Source organism: Hibiscus syriacus, unplaced genomic scaffold (genome assembly GCF_006381635.1).
Source record: "Hibiscus syriacus cultivar Baekdansim isolate YM2019G1 unplaced genomic scaffold, ASM638163v2 tig00111166_pilon, whole genome shotgun sequence".
NCBI classification, from domain to species: domain Eukaryota; kingdom Viridiplantae; phylum Streptophyta; class Magnoliopsida; order Malvales; family Malvaceae; genus Hibiscus; species Hibiscus syriacus.
In genome coordinates, this window is record NW_024063008.1 from 587,281 (window position 1) to 606,444 (window position 19,164).

The 19,164-nt window shown below is 33.6% G+C and overlaps 2 protein-coding genes across 2 annotated transcripts; both read right to left on the minus strand.

The window, feature by feature from the left end:
- Positions 1–9,496: 9,496 nt before the first annotated feature.
- LOC120155279 lies at positions 9,497–9,877 on the minus strand. The gene has a single exon (XM_039166850.1). The coding sequence runs from the start codon at positions 9,875–9,877 to the stop codon at positions 9,497–9,499; it is 381 nt and encodes a 126-aa protein (XP_039022781.1).
- A 1,474-nt stretch (positions 9,878–11,351) lies between these two features.
- On the minus strand, positions 11,352–16,029 carry LOC120155180 (glyoxylate/hydroxypyruvate reductase HPR3-like). Its single transcript, XM_039166764.1, has 3 exons — positions 15,557–16,029; positions 12,551–12,949; positions 11,352–11,478 (listed from the first exon to the last, which is right to left on the minus strand). The coding sequence occupies exons 1-3, from the start codon at positions 16,016–16,018 to the stop codon at positions 11,353–11,355; spliced, it is 987 nt and encodes a 328-aa protein (XP_039022695.1). The 5' UTR covers positions 16,019–16,029; the 3' UTR covers position 11,352.
- Between the last annotated feature and the right edge of the window lie 3,135 nt (positions 16,030–19,164).

The window sequence follows — 19,164 nt, forward strand, 5'->3', positions numbered from 1 at the left end:
TGTGCCTTGGATATAATAGACTTAATGTAGACCCTTGTGCTTATTTCAAGAGGTCTGGTGATAACGATTTTGTTATATTGCTGTTGTATGTGGATGACATGTTGGTTGCAGGACCCAACAAAGATCATATTGAAGAATTGAAGGCACAACTGGCTAGGGAATTTGAAATGAAGGACTTGGGATCAGCAAACAAGATTCTAGGGATGCAAATTCACCGAGACGGAAGTAATAGGAAGATTTGGCTTTCACAAAAGAATTACTTGAAGAAAATCTTGTCACGATTTAGCATGCAAGATTGTAAGCCAATTTCTACCCCTCTTCCTATTAACTTCAAATTATCCTCCAGTATGAGTTCTAGCAGTGAAGAAGAGAGGATGGAGATGTCTCGAGTACCGTATGCATCGGTAATGGGAAGTTTAATGTTCGCTATGATATGCACAAGACCAGACATTGCACAAGCAGTGGGAGTGGTTAGTCGGTACATGGCGAATGTAACACCCCCAACCCATATCCGATTCGGATACGAGTCCGAAGTGTCACATTGACTTTTCAAACATTTATTCGTATAAAATAGTGAGTAATTTAAAAACTTTGATAACATTTAAATTATTTCAAAACGTTTACAACAGATATCAGAGTTCATACCATTTATATCTTTAGACTACATGCCAACTACACTCTGTAAACAGTACATACATTTTCTGATCTGACATTTGGTAAGGAGAACTGACCTGTCTTGCTCCGCATTACTCTTTATTCTTCTCGAAACCTACGTGTGAAACAATCACACGCTAAGTCGTTGACTTAGTGAGGCAATAATTAAACATATAACAATAAATTCATGAACGTGCATTCATACCATTGAATCATGACATTTCAATATGCATGTATCTATTGCATGATAACAATATATATAATCATGTCATACACACACGCAACATATCTTCTTGTATTACTTTCACTTTTCGTTTGTCTTCCAATTGCATTGCCCATGTATATTATTATCTTTATCAACATCATTATAATTCAAGCAACCATGACATATCACCATAAGTATATACATCACATATATCTTATACATTACATTCCATGTTATCTTATTAGCCCATGTGCACCTGTGAGAACTGTAGATATGTGAGTCTATTGAGGTTGTGCACCACTATGCTGTCACCACAGCTCATATAAATGTCCCGAATGACCTATCCAGAGGTCACACAGACCCCGGTAACTATCCAGAGGTCATAAAGATCCTCGGTAACTGTCCAGAGGTCATAAAGATCCTCGGTAAACTGTCCATATGTTCCTTAGAACATAGGTATACTGTCCATATGTCTCGAAAGACATAGGTAAAACTGTCCATATGTTCCGTAGAACATAGGTAAACCCTCGACTCTTGGCATGCCAACTATACCCCTAGCTCTCATATCACATAACATGGGCATTATCATTTATAACATTTCATATCACTTGTTCTTTCTCTTTTGTCACATACCACATGTAGGTGTAACCATACTTCATATCATATCACATGTATCACATATTTCATATTCATGTAATCATATAGATCATGTCACATGGCTTATATCATTTCTCATATTCATATATATAGTTCACTTTCACATATCACATTTTCCTTTTCTCCTATTTTCATATCATGTCTCTTATAACCACATATGTCTGTCTTATCTCATATCCTATAATTCTTAGCTTATATCTTATATCACATGTTTATATCATATAACTTATGTAATCACATATACTATTTATACTAGTTCACATAGCTTATTTCACTAACATGTATTCACATGTACATTTCACTTTTCGTATGATTTCATAATCATCTGTCACGTAGCTTATAACACTTCTCTTGTGTTCATCTGGCATGTAACTCATTGTCATCTCTTATTCTCGTATGATTCTCATACACCAAGTATATCACATAGCTTGTTACCTATATAAATATTTTCATAACTTATCATCACATAGTTCCCATAACATTTTCCTATAGATTCATAAATCTTTACCATATGACTCATGTATTATATGTTCATTTCCGCTCATATATCCTCTCTATATAACTTATTTACATATTCATAATCACTTCTGTCAATGTCTCCTCATTTATATATCATTCTTATATTGCCCTATAAATCAATGTTATTTAACTTATCTCACTTTCATTTAATCTCATAAGTGATTATACAATTCCTATATATATATATATATATATATATCTAACTCATGTAATTATATCCTTTCTCTTGTTATCATATAAATCATTGCCATATAACACATATCATATAAATTCATACCACCTAACATGTAATACAACTAAACATATTCATGTAATATAAACATAATCATACAATCATATATTCAACATATTGGAAACAGACTTGTCGCAAGTCAAATTTCCATACACAATACGTATATTCTAATAGTACGCACTCACCTGGCCTCACTAGTCAATATCGATCTGTTATCTTTCCTTGATCGATCTTACTTGCCAAACGTTCCGGAGTTGCTTTATGCGTAGAATCTACATACATGTACATTTTGAGGCAATCATTAGATACCTACACCTTGTAATTGGATACTAGCAATTTAAACGAACTTATTAAACCAATATTCACATTTTCCTTTAGGGGGAATCGGTTCCCTACTATGGGGGTATCGATTCCCTCATGACATTCTGGAAATGTTGTTCGTTTGAAGGGGTATCGGTTCCCCTTGAATGGGTACCGATTCCCCTTGCCCAGAAATCATATTTTCAACCCGAAAATTACTTCATTTCCACTCAAACACTTCATATATCATCCTCTTTTCATTCTTAACTCTAGTACACATACTTAAACCAATCTATATTCATTTATTTCATCTTAAACATCAAAATCCTATTATCCATATAAGATTCAAAAATCATACCAAATTTTCAATGTGTTCTAATTCCCATTCTAACACTTCATACTTCTTAATTAGATTGATGACAAGTCAAATTCATCCATAAAACTTCAACAACCATACCATATCAAAATTTCATCTTAAAACTCATATGGCAAATTCCTTCATAATTCCTTTATCTTATTGTTTAAATCTCATATAAGCTTTCCTTAAGCTTATTTAATACCCAAAGAATCAAAACTAAGCTTAAAACTCAAGAATTAACCAACTGAAATTAAACTTACCTTTGCCTTGCTTTCCCACGTATGAAGAAGAAGAAAGGAGAAGAGCACTCTGGATGGTTCTCACATATCCCCGTTATATTACCTTAAAAAATATATAAAAATCCTTCTGGTCAAATGACCATAATACCCTTAATTTCCTTTAATAATTACCAAATAACCTTCAATATATATTCAAATAATCATTGAATTCCTTCATTCTTCTACTTTAGTCACCAAATTCTGAAACTTTACAATTTGGTCACTAACCCGGTATTGCGGATGTTACAAATCTCCCCTCCTTTTAAGAAAATTCGTCCTCGAATTTTCACTGCACATCTTAATAAGAACATATCTTCTAATGTTCTTATGTTGCTTCCCTGACTTATTCTTTCTTGTCATCATCAGAAACTTACTTTTCAATCCTTTAGTTTTCCGACTATCTTTTTCGTTTATACATTCATCCTCTGTTGCTTATCATATCAACAATAACCAGTAATACCAATCCATGGTTGTCTTTTCTCTCATTCGATTATGCATCTTTCCTTTGACCTTTCTAAAATTCAATATAATGTCACTCATCATGTTGACAGTAACATCCATCTCTATATCATAAATCCATTTATTTCTTCATAACTTCCTAATTACCTTATAACCATACCAAACTTGTATTTCGTCATCATTTAACCAAAACACAACTTTAAATCTTCTACAATGTGAGTAAACATATACTTTAAGGAGTCAAACAATATTTTCACATCACCTTGCACACTTGTCTTATTTCTATATCAAAATTGTCCTCTGTACTTCCATATTTATCGTATCTGATCCTTTAAATCAATACCTTTCATTTCTTTATTCCTTATTCCTTATACATAAATCATATATTTCCTTTCATGTTCACATACTCTTGTCTTATCACTTATACTCATCTTTATGTACCAATCTTCATCGCATCCTCATTACTCTAATAACCCATTCTTATACATAACTTCATTCTTATCACTCTTATACTTGTATTTTTCTTCCTAAAGGTTCCATGAAAATACTTATCTCAGTTTCTACATCATAGTTATCTGCTCAGAATATACAACCATATTCAAATTCACATCATAATCAATTAACTACACTTTATCTTTTCCTTCAATCTTATAACTCTATCACATTTACTCTGACAGCTAGTCAATAACATATGTTTAATCTAGGGTACAAACCCTAATCAACCAAACACATACATCCTTTCAAATAGAAATTATCTCAACATTCGCTTACTCAACTTATCAATTTCACCTCTATTCTCATACATCCTGAAATTTCTTTTGCTTCAACTCAACATTCTGACTTCCTGTGTCCTATAATCTGATCATCGATATACACATTCTCAAACTCTTCTTATCAATCCTCAGCTTTACTTAAATATACAAATTCTTACTTCCTTTTCCTTTACTATACCACATTATTATGATCCAAATATGCAACTGTATCCAGATCCATTGTAGATCTGGTTATCATATCCTGACAATATCTTATAATCTTATAATTCCAGTACATTTTTATCACATACTCTAGTTAGCCATACTAACTCTTTTCATCTTAACTGCAAACCCTTATCATAAACATACTCTTGTTTATGCGCAATACTATCACTTCGTTTCAAACTCATAAGCTCTGACTTTATACATCTTATACACTTGTCACTGATGCACTTATCCTTGAGTTCTTCTATACGTACTCATCACGTCCTTAGATCTTTTTAACATTCTTATGGTGACACCGGTTCACCATATTCTATCTTATCCACATAATAACTCTATATCGTTTTTCCGATTCCAAACGATGAAAACTTTCTATCATATTCAGATATGATTTCAGCTTTCTGAAATCAACTTTTGATCTTACTAGGCATTTCCTGAGGTGTCCGCTCTTCATCCTGCCTGGCCAGGGCAAGTGAATAGCTATCACAATCAGGAATATCACCTTTCACTTACTTCGAAATTATCACGATCGGATTTCTACTGTATTAAACTATTCTTATTCTATTAGCAAGACAACATACTCCTTACACAATCAGATCAGAATTTTTTTTTTCAATCTATGTTGGCATGTACACCTTTTATGACACTTTGGACTTCGGTTTATGCCGAGAATCGGCTAAACCTTAGCTCTGATACCATTAAATGTAACACCCCCAACCCGTATCCGATCCGGATACGAGTCCGAAGTGTCACATTGACTTTTCAAACATTTATTCGTATAAAATAGTGGGTAATTTAAAAACTTTGATAACATTTAAATTATTCAAAACGTTTACAACAGATATCAGAGTTCATACCATTTATATCTTTAGACTACATGCCAACTACACTCTGTAAACAGTACATACATTTTCTGATCTGACATTTGGTAAGGAGAACTGGCCTGTCTTGCTCCGCATTACTCTTTATTCTTCTCGAAACCTACGTGTGAAACAATCACACGCTAAGTCGTTGAATTAGTGAGGCAATAATTAAACATATAACAATAAATTCATGAACGTGCATTCATACCATTGAATCATGACATTTCAATATGCATGTATCTATTGCATGATAACAATATATATCATGTCATACACACACGCAACATATCTTCTTGTATTACTTCACTTTTCATTTGTCTTCCAATTGCATTGCCCATGTATATTATCTTTATCAACATCATTATAATTCAAGCAACACATGACATATCACCATAAGTATATACATTACATATATCTTATACATTACATTCCATGTTATCTCTTATTAGCCATGTGCACCTGTGAGAACTGTAGATATGTGAGTCTATTGAGGTTGTGCACCAATATGCTGTCACCACAGCTCATATAAATGTCCCGAAGGACCTATCCAGAGGTCACACAGACCCCGGTAACTATCCAGAGGTCATAAAGATCCTCGGTAACTGTCCAGAGGTCATAAAGATCCTCGGTAAACTGTCCATATGTTCCTTAGAACATAGGTATACTGTCCATATGTCTCGAAAGACATAGGTAAAACTGTCCATATGTTCCGTAGAACATAGGTAAACCCTCGACTCTTGGCATGCCAACTATACCCCTAGCTCTCATATCACATAACATGGGCATTATCATTTAAACATTTCATATCACTTGTTCTTTCTCTTCTGTCACATACCACATGTAGGTGTAACCATATACTTCATATCATATCACATGTATCATATTGCATATTCATGTAATCATATAGATCATGTCACATGGCTTATATCATTTCTCATATTCATATATATAGTTCACTTTCACATATCACATTTTCCTTTTCTCTATTTTTCATATCATGTCTCTTATAACCACATATGTCTGTCTTATCTCATATCCTATAATTCTTTAGCTTATATCTTATATCACATGTTTATATCATAACTTATGTAATCACATATATTTATACTAGTTCACATAGCTTATTTCACTAACATGTATTCACATGTACATTTCACTTTTCGTATGATTTCATAATCATCTGTCACGTAGCTTATAACACTTCTCTTGTGTTCATCTGGCATGTAACTCATTGTCATCTCTTATTCTTGTATGATTCTCATACACCAAGTATATCACATAGCTTGTTACCTATATAAATATTTTCTCATAACTTATCATCACATAGTTCCCATAACATTTTCCTATAGATTCATAAATCTTTACCATATGACTCATGTATTATATGTTCATTTCCGCTCATATATCCTCTCTATATAACTTATTTACATATTCATATAATCACTTCTGTCAATGTCTCCTCATTTATATATCATTCTTATATTGCCCTATAAATCAATGTTATTTAACTTATCTCACTTTTCATTTAATCTCATAAGTTGATTATACAATTCCTATATATATATATATATATATATATCTAACTCATGTAATTTATATCCTTTCTCTTATTATCATATAAATCATTGTCATATAACACATATCATATAAATTCATACCACCTAACATGTAATACAACTAAACATATTCATGTAATATAAACATAATCATACAATCATATTCAACATATTGGAAACAGACTTGTCGCAAGTCAAATTTCCATACACAATACGTATATTCTAATAGTACGCACTCACCTGGCCTCACTAGTCAATATCGATCTGTTATCTTTCCTTGATCGATCTTACTTGCCAAACGTTCCGGAGTTGCTTTATGCATAGAATCTACATACATGTACATTTTGAGGCAATCATTAGATACCTACACCTTGTAATTGGATACTAGCAATTTAAACGAACTTATTAAACCAATATTCACATTTTCCTTTAGGGGGAATCGGTTCCCTACTATGGGGGTATCGATTCCCTCATGACATTCTGGAAATGTTGTTCGTTTGAAGGGGTATCGGTTCCCCTTGAATGGGTACCGATTCCCCTTGCCCAGAAATCATATTTTCAACCCGAAAATTACTTCATTTCCACTCAAACACTTCATATATCATCCCCTTTTCATTCTTAACTCTAGTACACATACTTAAACCAATCTATATTCATTTGTTTCATCTTAAACATCAAAATCATATTATCCATATAAGATTCAAAAATCATACCAAATTTTCAATGTGTTCTAATTCCCATTCTAACACTTCATACTTCTTAATTAGATTGATGACAAGTCAAATTCATCCATAAAACTTCAACAACCATACCATATCAAAATTTCATCTTAAAACTCATATGGCAAATTCCTTCATAATTCCTTTATCTTATTGTTTAAATCTCATATAAGCTTTCCTTAAGCTTATTTAATACCCAAAGAATCAAAACTAAGCTTAAAACTCAAGAATTAACCAACTGAAATTAAACTTACCTTTGCCTTGCTCTCCCACGTATGAGAAGAAGAAAGGAGAAGAGCACTCTGGATGGTTCTCACATATCCCACGTTTATATTACCTTAAAAAAAATATAAAAATCCTTCTGGTCAAATGACCATAATACCCTTAATTTCCTTTAATAATTACCAAATAACCTTCAATATATATTCAAATAATCATTGAATTCCTTCATTCTTCTACTTTAGTCACCAAATTCTGAAACTTTACAATTTGGTCACTAACCCGGTATTGCGGATGTTACAGCGAATCCAGGCAAAGAGAATTGGAATATTGTAAAGAGGATCCTAAGATACATCAAAGGGACCTCAAATGTTGCATTATGTTACGGAGGATCAAACTTACTAATCAATGGGTATGTAGATTCTGACTATGCAGGGGATTTGGATAAAAGCAAATCTACTACAGGATATGTGTTCAAAGTTACTGGTGGAGTTGTAAGCTGGGTTTCAAAATTGCAGTCAGTTGTGGCTACGTCCACAACAGAGGCATAATATGTAGCAGCTACACAAGCCAGTAAAGAAGCAATTTGGTTGAAGATGCTATTGGAGGAGCTTGGGCACAATCAAGAGTATGTCTCTCTATTTTGTGACAGTCAAAGCGCAGCATTTCATTCAAGGACTAAGCACATACGAGTTCAGTAACATTTCATTCGTGAAAAGGTGGAAGAAAGAACGGTAGATATGCAGAAGATCCATACCAAAGACAACATAGCAGATTTTATGACGAAGGCAATCAATGCTGATAAATTTACCTGGTGTCGATCCTCCTGTGGCCTGTCAGAAATGTAAGCAACATGAAAGGTACAAGGTAGAAAGAATGGTGTGAAGATATGATTGTTCCAATCAAATCTTCAAGTGGGAGATTGTTGAAAATTGGCACACCAAATTGCATCAATTGTCAACATTATGGGTGACAATTTGGTGGCATTAATGGGGTGGCAAAATTAGTCAAATTTGGCCACCAAATTGTTGAAAATTTTGGATGGTAAAACTATGCAATTAGTCATTGTAATTTAGGGTATTTATAAATTAGTCCTTAAAGCTTCAACTATAAATACCCTAGCTCATTTAGCTTCAAAACCATCCCAAAGCATTCTAGCTTTCTTCCAATACTAGAGAGATTTTAGAGAGTTTCTTGAGAGTTGTTTTCTCCTTTTTATCTAGAGAGAATTATCATTATTTTCTCCTTGGTAGATCGAGAGAGGTTGTAATTCCTATTTTCTCATAGTGAAATTTTTCTACCGTTGCCCGTGGTTTTTACCCTATATTTTTTAGGAGTTTTATACGTAAATTTTGTGTCTCTTTTATCTTCATTTTTATTTTCTCAAATTATCAGTTACGATTTTTCTCTATCCGATAGCCATCTTCCGCAACAAAAAGGGCTGCCGGAACTTGCATCTGTGCCGGCATTATAAGCGAGGAGGCCTAATATTGGTGACACAAGCTAGTAACCTGAAATATCATAGTTATAGTAGATGGATGACCGATTAGAACCCAAGTTTTGTCTAACTACCACGACTCTCTCTGTACAGGGATGCACATTCACGCCTCTCCCCAGATAAAATTCCTTAACTTGTGCACCATATCTGTGAAGGCTTCCACATCTAAACCTTGTTGTATCGATTTCGATGCCGGAGAAATTCGCAGGTAGATTTATAGTTTGTTCAATGCATGTTTTCAAATGCCTGTCAAAGGACTTCACTATGTAGTCCCTAATGAGAAGATCTAGAAGAGAAGCTGATTTGATCCCCTCGGCTTCAGCTTCCGTCGAGAGCAATGATACCCATGAAAGTAATATCAATGTTAGAGAGAAAAGAGACCCCATGACTCCATGAGAGGAATGGCTAGAACAAGTTTTGCAAAGAGGGATTGAAGAGAGGAAAAATGAAAGTTCTCAGTGTCCTTTTCATTATATGGTGTCCCAAGTAGAATTAATATACTTGATCCATTGAGATGGTTATAACAGTTCAGCTAAAATCCATCTAATATATTAATAAATTCACTTGAAATTTTGGTAAAAGCTTCCAAAAACATGAGGCCTTTTGCTTTATGTCATGTAAAGAAGCTTTGAGGTGCAAGGATGGGAGAAATGATTTGGGGAGTGGGTTGATGATGACCCTTCATAGTCTGGCGTGCTGCTCAAGGGGTTGAAATGAGGGCATATTTCCCCTTTGGGAGCATTATGGCTCAGTCGTCAGTAATCAAATTTTGTGGTTTCAACATGTTCCCCACCTCAACAAATCTCTGGTTCTCAAATCTCCTATTAGCTGGCCATGGATTATAATATACCTTGTGTTAGGCATGGAATATAATATATATTGGATCAGAGACTTACAGCTTGTTCACTTCACTTTCTGTCAACATTGCCTGTTGTAGGTATAATTATAAAGTATATTACATTACATAAACATATATACATTCTGCAATGAAGCACATATCGAAACCTACTCCTGTGCTGCAAATTTGACCCAACATGTTTAGAACATGCATGATACTCTTCACTCCAACTTAATGAGTTAGTAGGCTAGTAGCTATCTTGATGTGGATCCCTGGAAGTAAATTGTCCAGCATCCGTAGCCGGTTAAAAACTGGGAATTACATAGTCCGTTAAAAGAGTTGCAAAGTAAACTACTACTGTCATTTCTCTGTCAGAAGGTTACTTGAAAGCACCGGCCAGGCAGGGGACAGAAAGTTTACAAGAATTTCAATTTGCAATTAAGCAGACAGGGAAGACTGTAGATCATATGTTTGTTTGAAATTATGTGAACTTATTCATTTTAGGTGAGCCTTTTAGGTATACTATCTGATATTTTTAAGCTTTCCAAGGAGGGATTCAAGGGTGGACATGGTATATACCTCCAAATCAAGCTTGACTTCCCTCTAGCATTGTAATCAACCAAGTTTTCGAATAATACTCCAATGGGGTTCCGCAATTGAAGTGAACAAAGAGTTCGAACTTAAACATCTTCAAATAGTCTACGGTAGGTCACTGTACACCTATGAGAAGAATGATGATCAAATGACTATGAATCAGACTTGTCGAATCTTAAATATAATGGTTGAGTCCTTTCCTACCAAGTTAAGCATAAGCTTTTGAGTTAATTGGTCATCTAATGTATGAATCAGACTTGTTGAATCTTAAATATAATTGTTGAACAAAGACTAGCCTTAATGGAAAGTAAGAACAATCTGCGTCCAAAACAAAGCTGCTCTCCATTGGATAGAACCCTTGTGGAAGAAGATGAAGAGAAAGACATGGGATTATTGATGGCTATGATTCATCATTTCTACATAAGAACTTCATTCAAGTGGAGCTAGTGAAAGCAAAGGCTCATTAGAAAAAAATGCCTTCAAATTCCCTATAACCAGCTCTTGCAATGCCGCAGATGATTCTGGAGTGTAAACAGAAGCATGAGGAGCCAACACCAGGGTTTTAAATAGCGTTCGCGGTCACGTTTTCGGTCGCGTCGCGTTTATCGCGGTTGCGAACATAACGGATGCCATCGCGTTCACTGCGGGTGTCGCGGTCGTGAATTTTTTAAATTTTGGACAATTTATCTTAAAACATAATAAAAAATAATTATAATTATAATGAATCATTTTAAAGATTTTTAAAATGTTTTTTAAGCAAAATTGACATATATATATATATATATATATTAATCAAATAAAAGACTTTAAAAATCCGATGATAGGATAAGATTACTAAATCAAATAGAATTAAAATAAAAGTATAAAATTTAAACTGTAGAAATTTATATTACTGAAATTAGGGCTAAATTAAATAAAATCTAAAGTTTATAATCTAAACTAAAGACTAAATTTTAGATTTTAAAAGATTGGAGGAAGTGATGGCAAATAAACATATCATTAAATTTTAGAATTAATTTAAAAATAAAAATATGAGGGTGAGAGTAGAACGGGCAAAAAAATCTTTTAAGGCTTCAGGAGTGAGGAAAATTTCAAAACCTTTATTCTTTTATTTTCTACTCACAGCTCTCTCAACTCTCAACTCTCTCGAATCTCATTCCAATTCTCTCAACTTTTTTGACTCACAAATCTTTAAAGCTTTTAATTTTTTACCTTCAATGGAAGCTCGTTCTGTTTCTCCTCTTCTTCATCGGCGGCAAAACATAACAGATGCAAGATTTTCTTCCAAAATAACTGTCTTTGCCTGTTTGTCCCCTCTCCTTTTTAATCTTTGCCTCTTTGGTGAGTTGATTTTGAATTCTTGATAATTAATATGCTTTCACTCTTGATTTTTTAGGTGTAAATTTAGGTTTTCTTATTATTTTGGCAGTAACGGTGGAATAGCGTTAATAGCGTTCCATTATCAACGATATCCACCGTTACCCATTAGATTTCAGATAGAGCACTATCAACGTGAATCCGCTACCCACCGCGAAATTCATTAATATCAATTTCGGACGGTGGCGTTATCGCGAAATAGCGGCCGCAATAGTGTTTGCGTTCCGCTATTTGAATCCCTGGCCAACACAACATTCTCCATCGCAAACAGCTCTTGCGGCACAGAGGGTTCGTCTTCATAAACATCGAGACTGGCTCCACCGATTCGCCCTTGCACCAAAGACTTCACCAGTTCCTTCTCATCGATCAAAGCCCCTCTTCCAATGTTAATGACCACTCCTTCCTTCCCTAACGCTTCCATGACGCCACTGTCGATCATGTGGTGAGTTTCTTTTGTCAAAGAAAAACAAAGAATGAGACCATCGCTGTTCTTTGCAAGGTCATTGACGGTGGAATAGTAAGCGTAAGGGACTAATGGCTTCTCCTTTCTAGAGCAGTAGGCAATGCTGCAACCAAATGCTACCAGCCTTTTTGCAACCTCGGACCCGATTCTTCCAAGCCCCACAATTCCATTTCGCTTTCCACTCAACTGCAACTATGAATCAAAGATTACATATCTAGCTTTAAGACTTATCGATCATTAATTGAATTCGTAAAACCCACAATATACAATGGTTGGCCTTATGCTTTTCATAATATTAGGGATAAACTATCAAACCATTGCTTTATAAAGAAGGCTTAAAACAAAAGTAAGTGTCTAAATTTTATCCAAAAAAATGATTTGGTGTCTAAAGAAATTTTTGTTAAAAATAGTTGTCTAACGTTTTCTCAATTACACTTTTAGGTGTCTACAATTATATTTTTATTTTTTTAATAATAAAAATATTTTTTTAAAAAAATTAAAAAAAAAACTTACCTTATTTATAAAAAAAACCCCAAAATTTTAATGAAATTATTAAAAACTCTAAAAATAAAATATCTCATTTCAACCCCTATTACCAACCGTCGCCGAACACTTGGGTTTTGATCGGAATTACACGGTGGTTCAAATAGTGGTGGCGGTCTGGCTTATAAACATCGGGATCAGCTTAAATCAATGAAAACAGAGACGGTGACTTAAAATCCAACGAACCTTTGAACATTTTTCCACAGCAAACGGTGACAGTTTACGACAAAAATCCAACGGAGGTTTGATCGATGGTCTAATTGGGGTCGACGTCGGTACTGCTAAAGGTGGTAATGACGGTCGCAACTGACCTACCGATGACTATGGAAGGGGAAGAGGCAAGGGGAGGAGAGGGGGACACAATATGTTGTTTGGTTTCTTTTGTAATAATAAAAAAAATTTATTTATTTTTTTAAATAAATTTTCAAAATTACCAGAATATGACACGTGTCACTTAACAACCAAAATTAACAGTTGTTACGATCCAGACACCTAAAAGCGCTTTGATGAAAATGCTAGGCACCTAGTTTTAGTGAAAAAAATTTAGGCACTAAAATATTTTTCGAGACATAGTTTAGACACTTATTTTTTAATTAAGCCTTGAAAAATAACTTTTTAATTATTTATGTTATAGATTTATAACATTTTGATTTTTGAGACATTAAATGAGGTTAGTTTGATGACGTAATATATTAATAAAAGAGGTTAATTTTTGAGTTGTTCTTTAAATTTTAAATAAAATACTAATTTGACCATTAAAATTTAGATAAAATATTAATTTTACCTTTAAACTTTTGGTGAAATATCAATTTAACCCTTTAATCCGACCAAAGTCCCCCGCCATCAGTCCTATCAACTGTCATCGTCAACGATCGATGGACAAAAAAATTTGATTCCCTACTTTTGACCTCATGAATACGAGTTAAATGCTTGATTCATCAAAAAAAATATATTGGAATCTTTAAATCTAACTTAGAATCCTTGACTTCATTCAAATTTAATCATAATAATAAATTCATCATTAATATTCTTTGGAAAAAAAATACTAGAAATCTATATTTATGTTATAGTAATCACAAACGGGTCTATATTTTTATTGTCCTTATTACTAAAGTTAAAAGATAAGATTAGATTAATTTTCTATCTAAAGTTTAAGGGTTAAATTTGTATTTTATCTAAAATTTAAGAGTTATTTCAAAAATTAATCCTTGTAATATCATCAAGCTAAACGGCATTTAACACCCCAATTACCAAAATATTGTAAATTAATAACGTAAGTGATCGAAACATTAATTTTTTAAAATCAATGACTAAAAGTAAACAAAAATGATACAAATGAGATCATTTTGACAATTTACCCTATTATAGGCTTAATACAAAATAAGTGCCTAAACTATTCCTCGAAACGTTTTAGTGCCTAAACAATTTTTCGTAAAAAATAAGTGCCTAAAGAATTTTTCTCTAAAAATAGGTTCCTAACATTTTCATCGAAACACTTTTAAGTGTCTGAACCGTAATGGCCGTTAAATTTGATTGTTAAATGACATGTGTCACGTTCTGGTAATTTTGAAAATTTATTTTAGAACTTAAAAAACAAAAATATTTCTTTATTATATTTTTTATTAAAAAAACCCAAAAAGTTCATCCCCTCCCCCTCCATCGGCCGGTTAGCCGTGACCGTCACCACCACTTTAATCAGCATTGGCGTCGACCCCTGATTAAATTCCCGTTGGCGTTTCATCGTAAATGGACATCGTTTGTCGTGGAGAAGCGTTCAAAGCTTTGTTAGATTTTAAGCCATTGTCACTGTTTTTCATCAATTTAAATCGATCCCGACGTCCATAAGTCACACCGCCACCAACATTCAAATCACCATGCAATTTTGGTCAAAAACCCAAGTGTTCGACAATAATGATGGCTAGAGATAGCCAACGACGGTTGGTAGTGGGGTTGAAAGAGATATTTTAGTTTTCTAGAATTTTTTTATATAATTTCATTAAAACTTTGAGATTTTTTTATAAATAAATTAATTTTTTATTTTAAATTAATTTTTTATTATTAAAATATTAAAAAAAATAACAATAAACCTTAAAAGTGTAATTAAAAAACCGTTAAACACTTATTTTTAATAAAATTTTCTTTAAATATCAAATTATTTTTTTAATAAAATTTAGGCATTATTTTTGTATTAAGCCCCTATTATACGATAATGTCGCAGTCGTTTGAAATTGCAGTTTACGTAATAATTACCTTGCCACCAAGTCGGTATGTTCCCTTTGTGACCCACGACCCGGACCGAACATACCGATCACCGGCTGACATTCGTATGAAAACATCGATTAGAAGCCCAACAGCAAAGTCTGCAACATCCTCGGAAAATGCTTGACCAGCGTCTGTGACGGCAATGCCTCGGCGGCGGCATTCGTGCAAGTCGATGTGGTCAAGTCCAGCACTTGAACCGACAACGAGCTTCAAAGAAGGAAGAAGGGAAAGGGTTTCTGAGGAGACTGGAGTATTTCCCACGCAGAGAAGGGCAAGCACGGAAGGAGCATGCCGGGTGAGGAAAGAATGATATGGTTCGGAGGAGTCGAGCGGGTCGAGGAGATGGAAATGAGCTTGTAACTGGGATTTGAAGAAGAAAGGAGGCATAGAAGGTGAGCGAAAGACAAGAAGAAGAGGCAGAGTTTTGGAGAGATTTTGTTGAGAATCCATAATTCCAGGTTTGTTTATCACAAAACAGAGGCACACATAATTCTTATCATCATTGTTTGGACTTCGATTAAAATGGTGCAGAGCTGCTATTCTGTCAAATGGCCCAGTCTCGACATTGTTTTAATAATACATTAGTTTTTTTAGTCAGAGTTACGGCTTTATTACCTGGCTTATTTTAATATTAAAATCAGTCATCTTTTAAGACCTTCAGAATTTTGGGTTGATAAGTCAACCTTGTCTTTCTCTCTCTTGTTTTTCCTACTCATTTTTCTTATGGGAATGGAACAGTTAACACTGAAAATTTCGTAGGTCCCCCACAGACAAAGTTTGATGCTTCCATTCCGAATTTAAGGGTGTGTTTAGTTAGGAGAATGTGAGATTCTCATAAGAATGAGATCCACATTCTTTCGTTTAGTTGGCTGGAAATGTTATTTTCGGTAATTTTACATTACCAATAGTGGTAATCTTATATTACTAATAGTGAATTTTTTAGAGTATATTACCGGAAATGTTATTTACATCTCTTTCCTTAGGTATTGTTAGATTACCGACGTTTTGGACTAAAATGCCCTTAAATTTTTTCTTCTTCAAAAATATCATTATTCTGTTATTGAATAATAAAAATTCTACGAATGTTAAATTACAAATTTATCCTTAAAATATTTTAGATTTACAAAAAAAAAGTTTATAATTAAAATTTTATATGAAGTTCATGTGTTAAAATAAAATTTTACCCTTTCATTCAACCTTTTTATATTTTTAATTTTGTAAAATATATATATATATAAATTTTATGAATTTAAATTTTTTAAAGAAAATATATAAATATTTTTCAACTTGTTAAAAAAATAAATATATAATAAGGACAATTTGATCAAATATACATTTCAATAATATTTTATTCTTTTAACCAAACACGGTAATCTTACATTCCTGCTAAACCAACCAAACAAAAAAATACAATATTCTCAGTAATCGTATTCCCTGGTAATCTTACATTCTCACTGATAATCTTACATTCCGTAAACCAAACACACCCTAAGTGTATTGCTATAAATAACAGTGAAACCGTTCGTACCGCCCATAATAGTTTTGCAAGGCCCGAACCTTTTCTTTCTTTGCGTTCTATGGATGCTTCCCTTGCATGTACTACCTCGACAAATCCTCATGGGATGGTCACCACTCGTAAAAACACAATTTAAAGGAAAAAGTTTTTCCTTCTCACATAAAAAGATATGGGTTTTTTTTAATTAGACAAAATGGTTAATTCGAGATAATAATAATAATATTATTATATAATCGAACGAAACAAAATAATTATAAAGAATTAAAATAGAAGAATGAAACTTGTTACTCATGTGTAGACACAGAATCAGATGAGTGGAGTAAGATAAAGCGAAGAAGGATTTTTCTTGAGGCTTGTATGAACAGTTTCCTTAAGACATATTCATCTTCTCTTAGGTGATTTGAGCAGCATTGGACGTCGGTCTCCCAATATATAACAACAAATTATCACAACATTAAGCACAACAGTAGTGATCATTCAAACACAATCTTGTCTTTCTCTATCACCGGAAATAACGAATTTGGAATGAATTTTCTAAGTTTTTTCCTATTCCAAAGTTCTAAGCTTGTTTAACTTGTGTCTCATTGTGCCTAAACTAGCCTATATATAGGGAGAGGAAATTGATTGAAAGGTTAAGACCTTTCAATGAAAGGACTTAACCTTTTGATTAAAAGACTTCTCCTTTTGATGAAAGGGCTTAACCTTTTCATAAAAGGATTTAATCTTTTCATGAAGAGAATTGTTGAATAGATATGATTGAATGGATGCAACTTTAAACCAAAAATTAAGTTTATTCACCAAGTGACAATGACTTATAATTAATTAGTTATAAATAGCATCAATTCATTCATTTTTTCCAACAATCCCCCACATGAATGAACCTGATGATTCAAACACCGACTCGATATGGTGATAGATTTTACGTTCGATATTTGCATATGATAGGTAGGCGTCCCCCTTTGAACTTTCCCTTGTGAAAATATGTTTACCTTACTGGTTGTCCAATAGACGTGATGTCCTTGAACTGTCCTATCGTTAGTGTAAGTGATGACATACCTCACACAAATATCTCATTGACAATAATTTTGTTCTCATGGTTATGTCCATATAGCCGTGGACATCTCCTGGTTCTGCAAGAGTTTAGAGACCTATGCCCCAATAGTCTCTTTGAAGCGACTCCACTTCACTCTCACATAGGTGACTTATGTTGTTCGACTCACCGAAACACATAGTGGTCATTAAAAGCATTGCTTAACCTTTTCCTCATTGTAGTCATAATTTTCATCATAGGAATGAACTTGGGATAAGGACCCCTACAGTGACCTCACAAGGTCTATGCAAGTAGGTTGTCCCATTGAACCTAGATCATGGGATCTCCAATCAACTAGGTTGGGTTTTCCTTCATATAGCACCTTAGATATTTATGGGCTTTAGTCACATTCCTTTCGACATTTATCAACATGATCTCGATTCAACTTGTTGTTTAGCGAATCCACAATGTTATCTTTTGATCTTACAAAATCAGTATAGATAACTCTAGTCGAGATCAATTGTTTAATAATATTATATCGATGACCTATGTGTCTCGTCTTACAATTATACTTATACAAGGCACCCCCCACACTTTGATGTAGTTGTAGGAAAATTTTCTACATTTCCATAACTCATATGGTGTTTCACATATTTTCTTGTAAGTTACCTTATTTAAAGGTAATTTGCTAATAAAATAGCTTCATCCACATGTTCTGTGACAACTCATGACATGACCAAATGTCATTCATAATTCTTAGGCAATCTTATGGATATTATACACTTCATATGGTGTATCTGACAATCCATTCAAGATATAATTCCGACATAGAAACTTAGAATGCTTTTAAGCTTTAATGACAACAATGTCTATCTCATCCTCTCTATGAATAGGAGGATCATCCTATATTTGACCATATTCAGCATGATTAAATATAACATCTTATGTCGTTATGTCTTGAAATTCTATCCATGAATTTTACATGCTTCTCGTTGTGGCTCACAACCACTGACACGGTTGAACTTTATGCAAAGCTTGAGTAGAAATCAA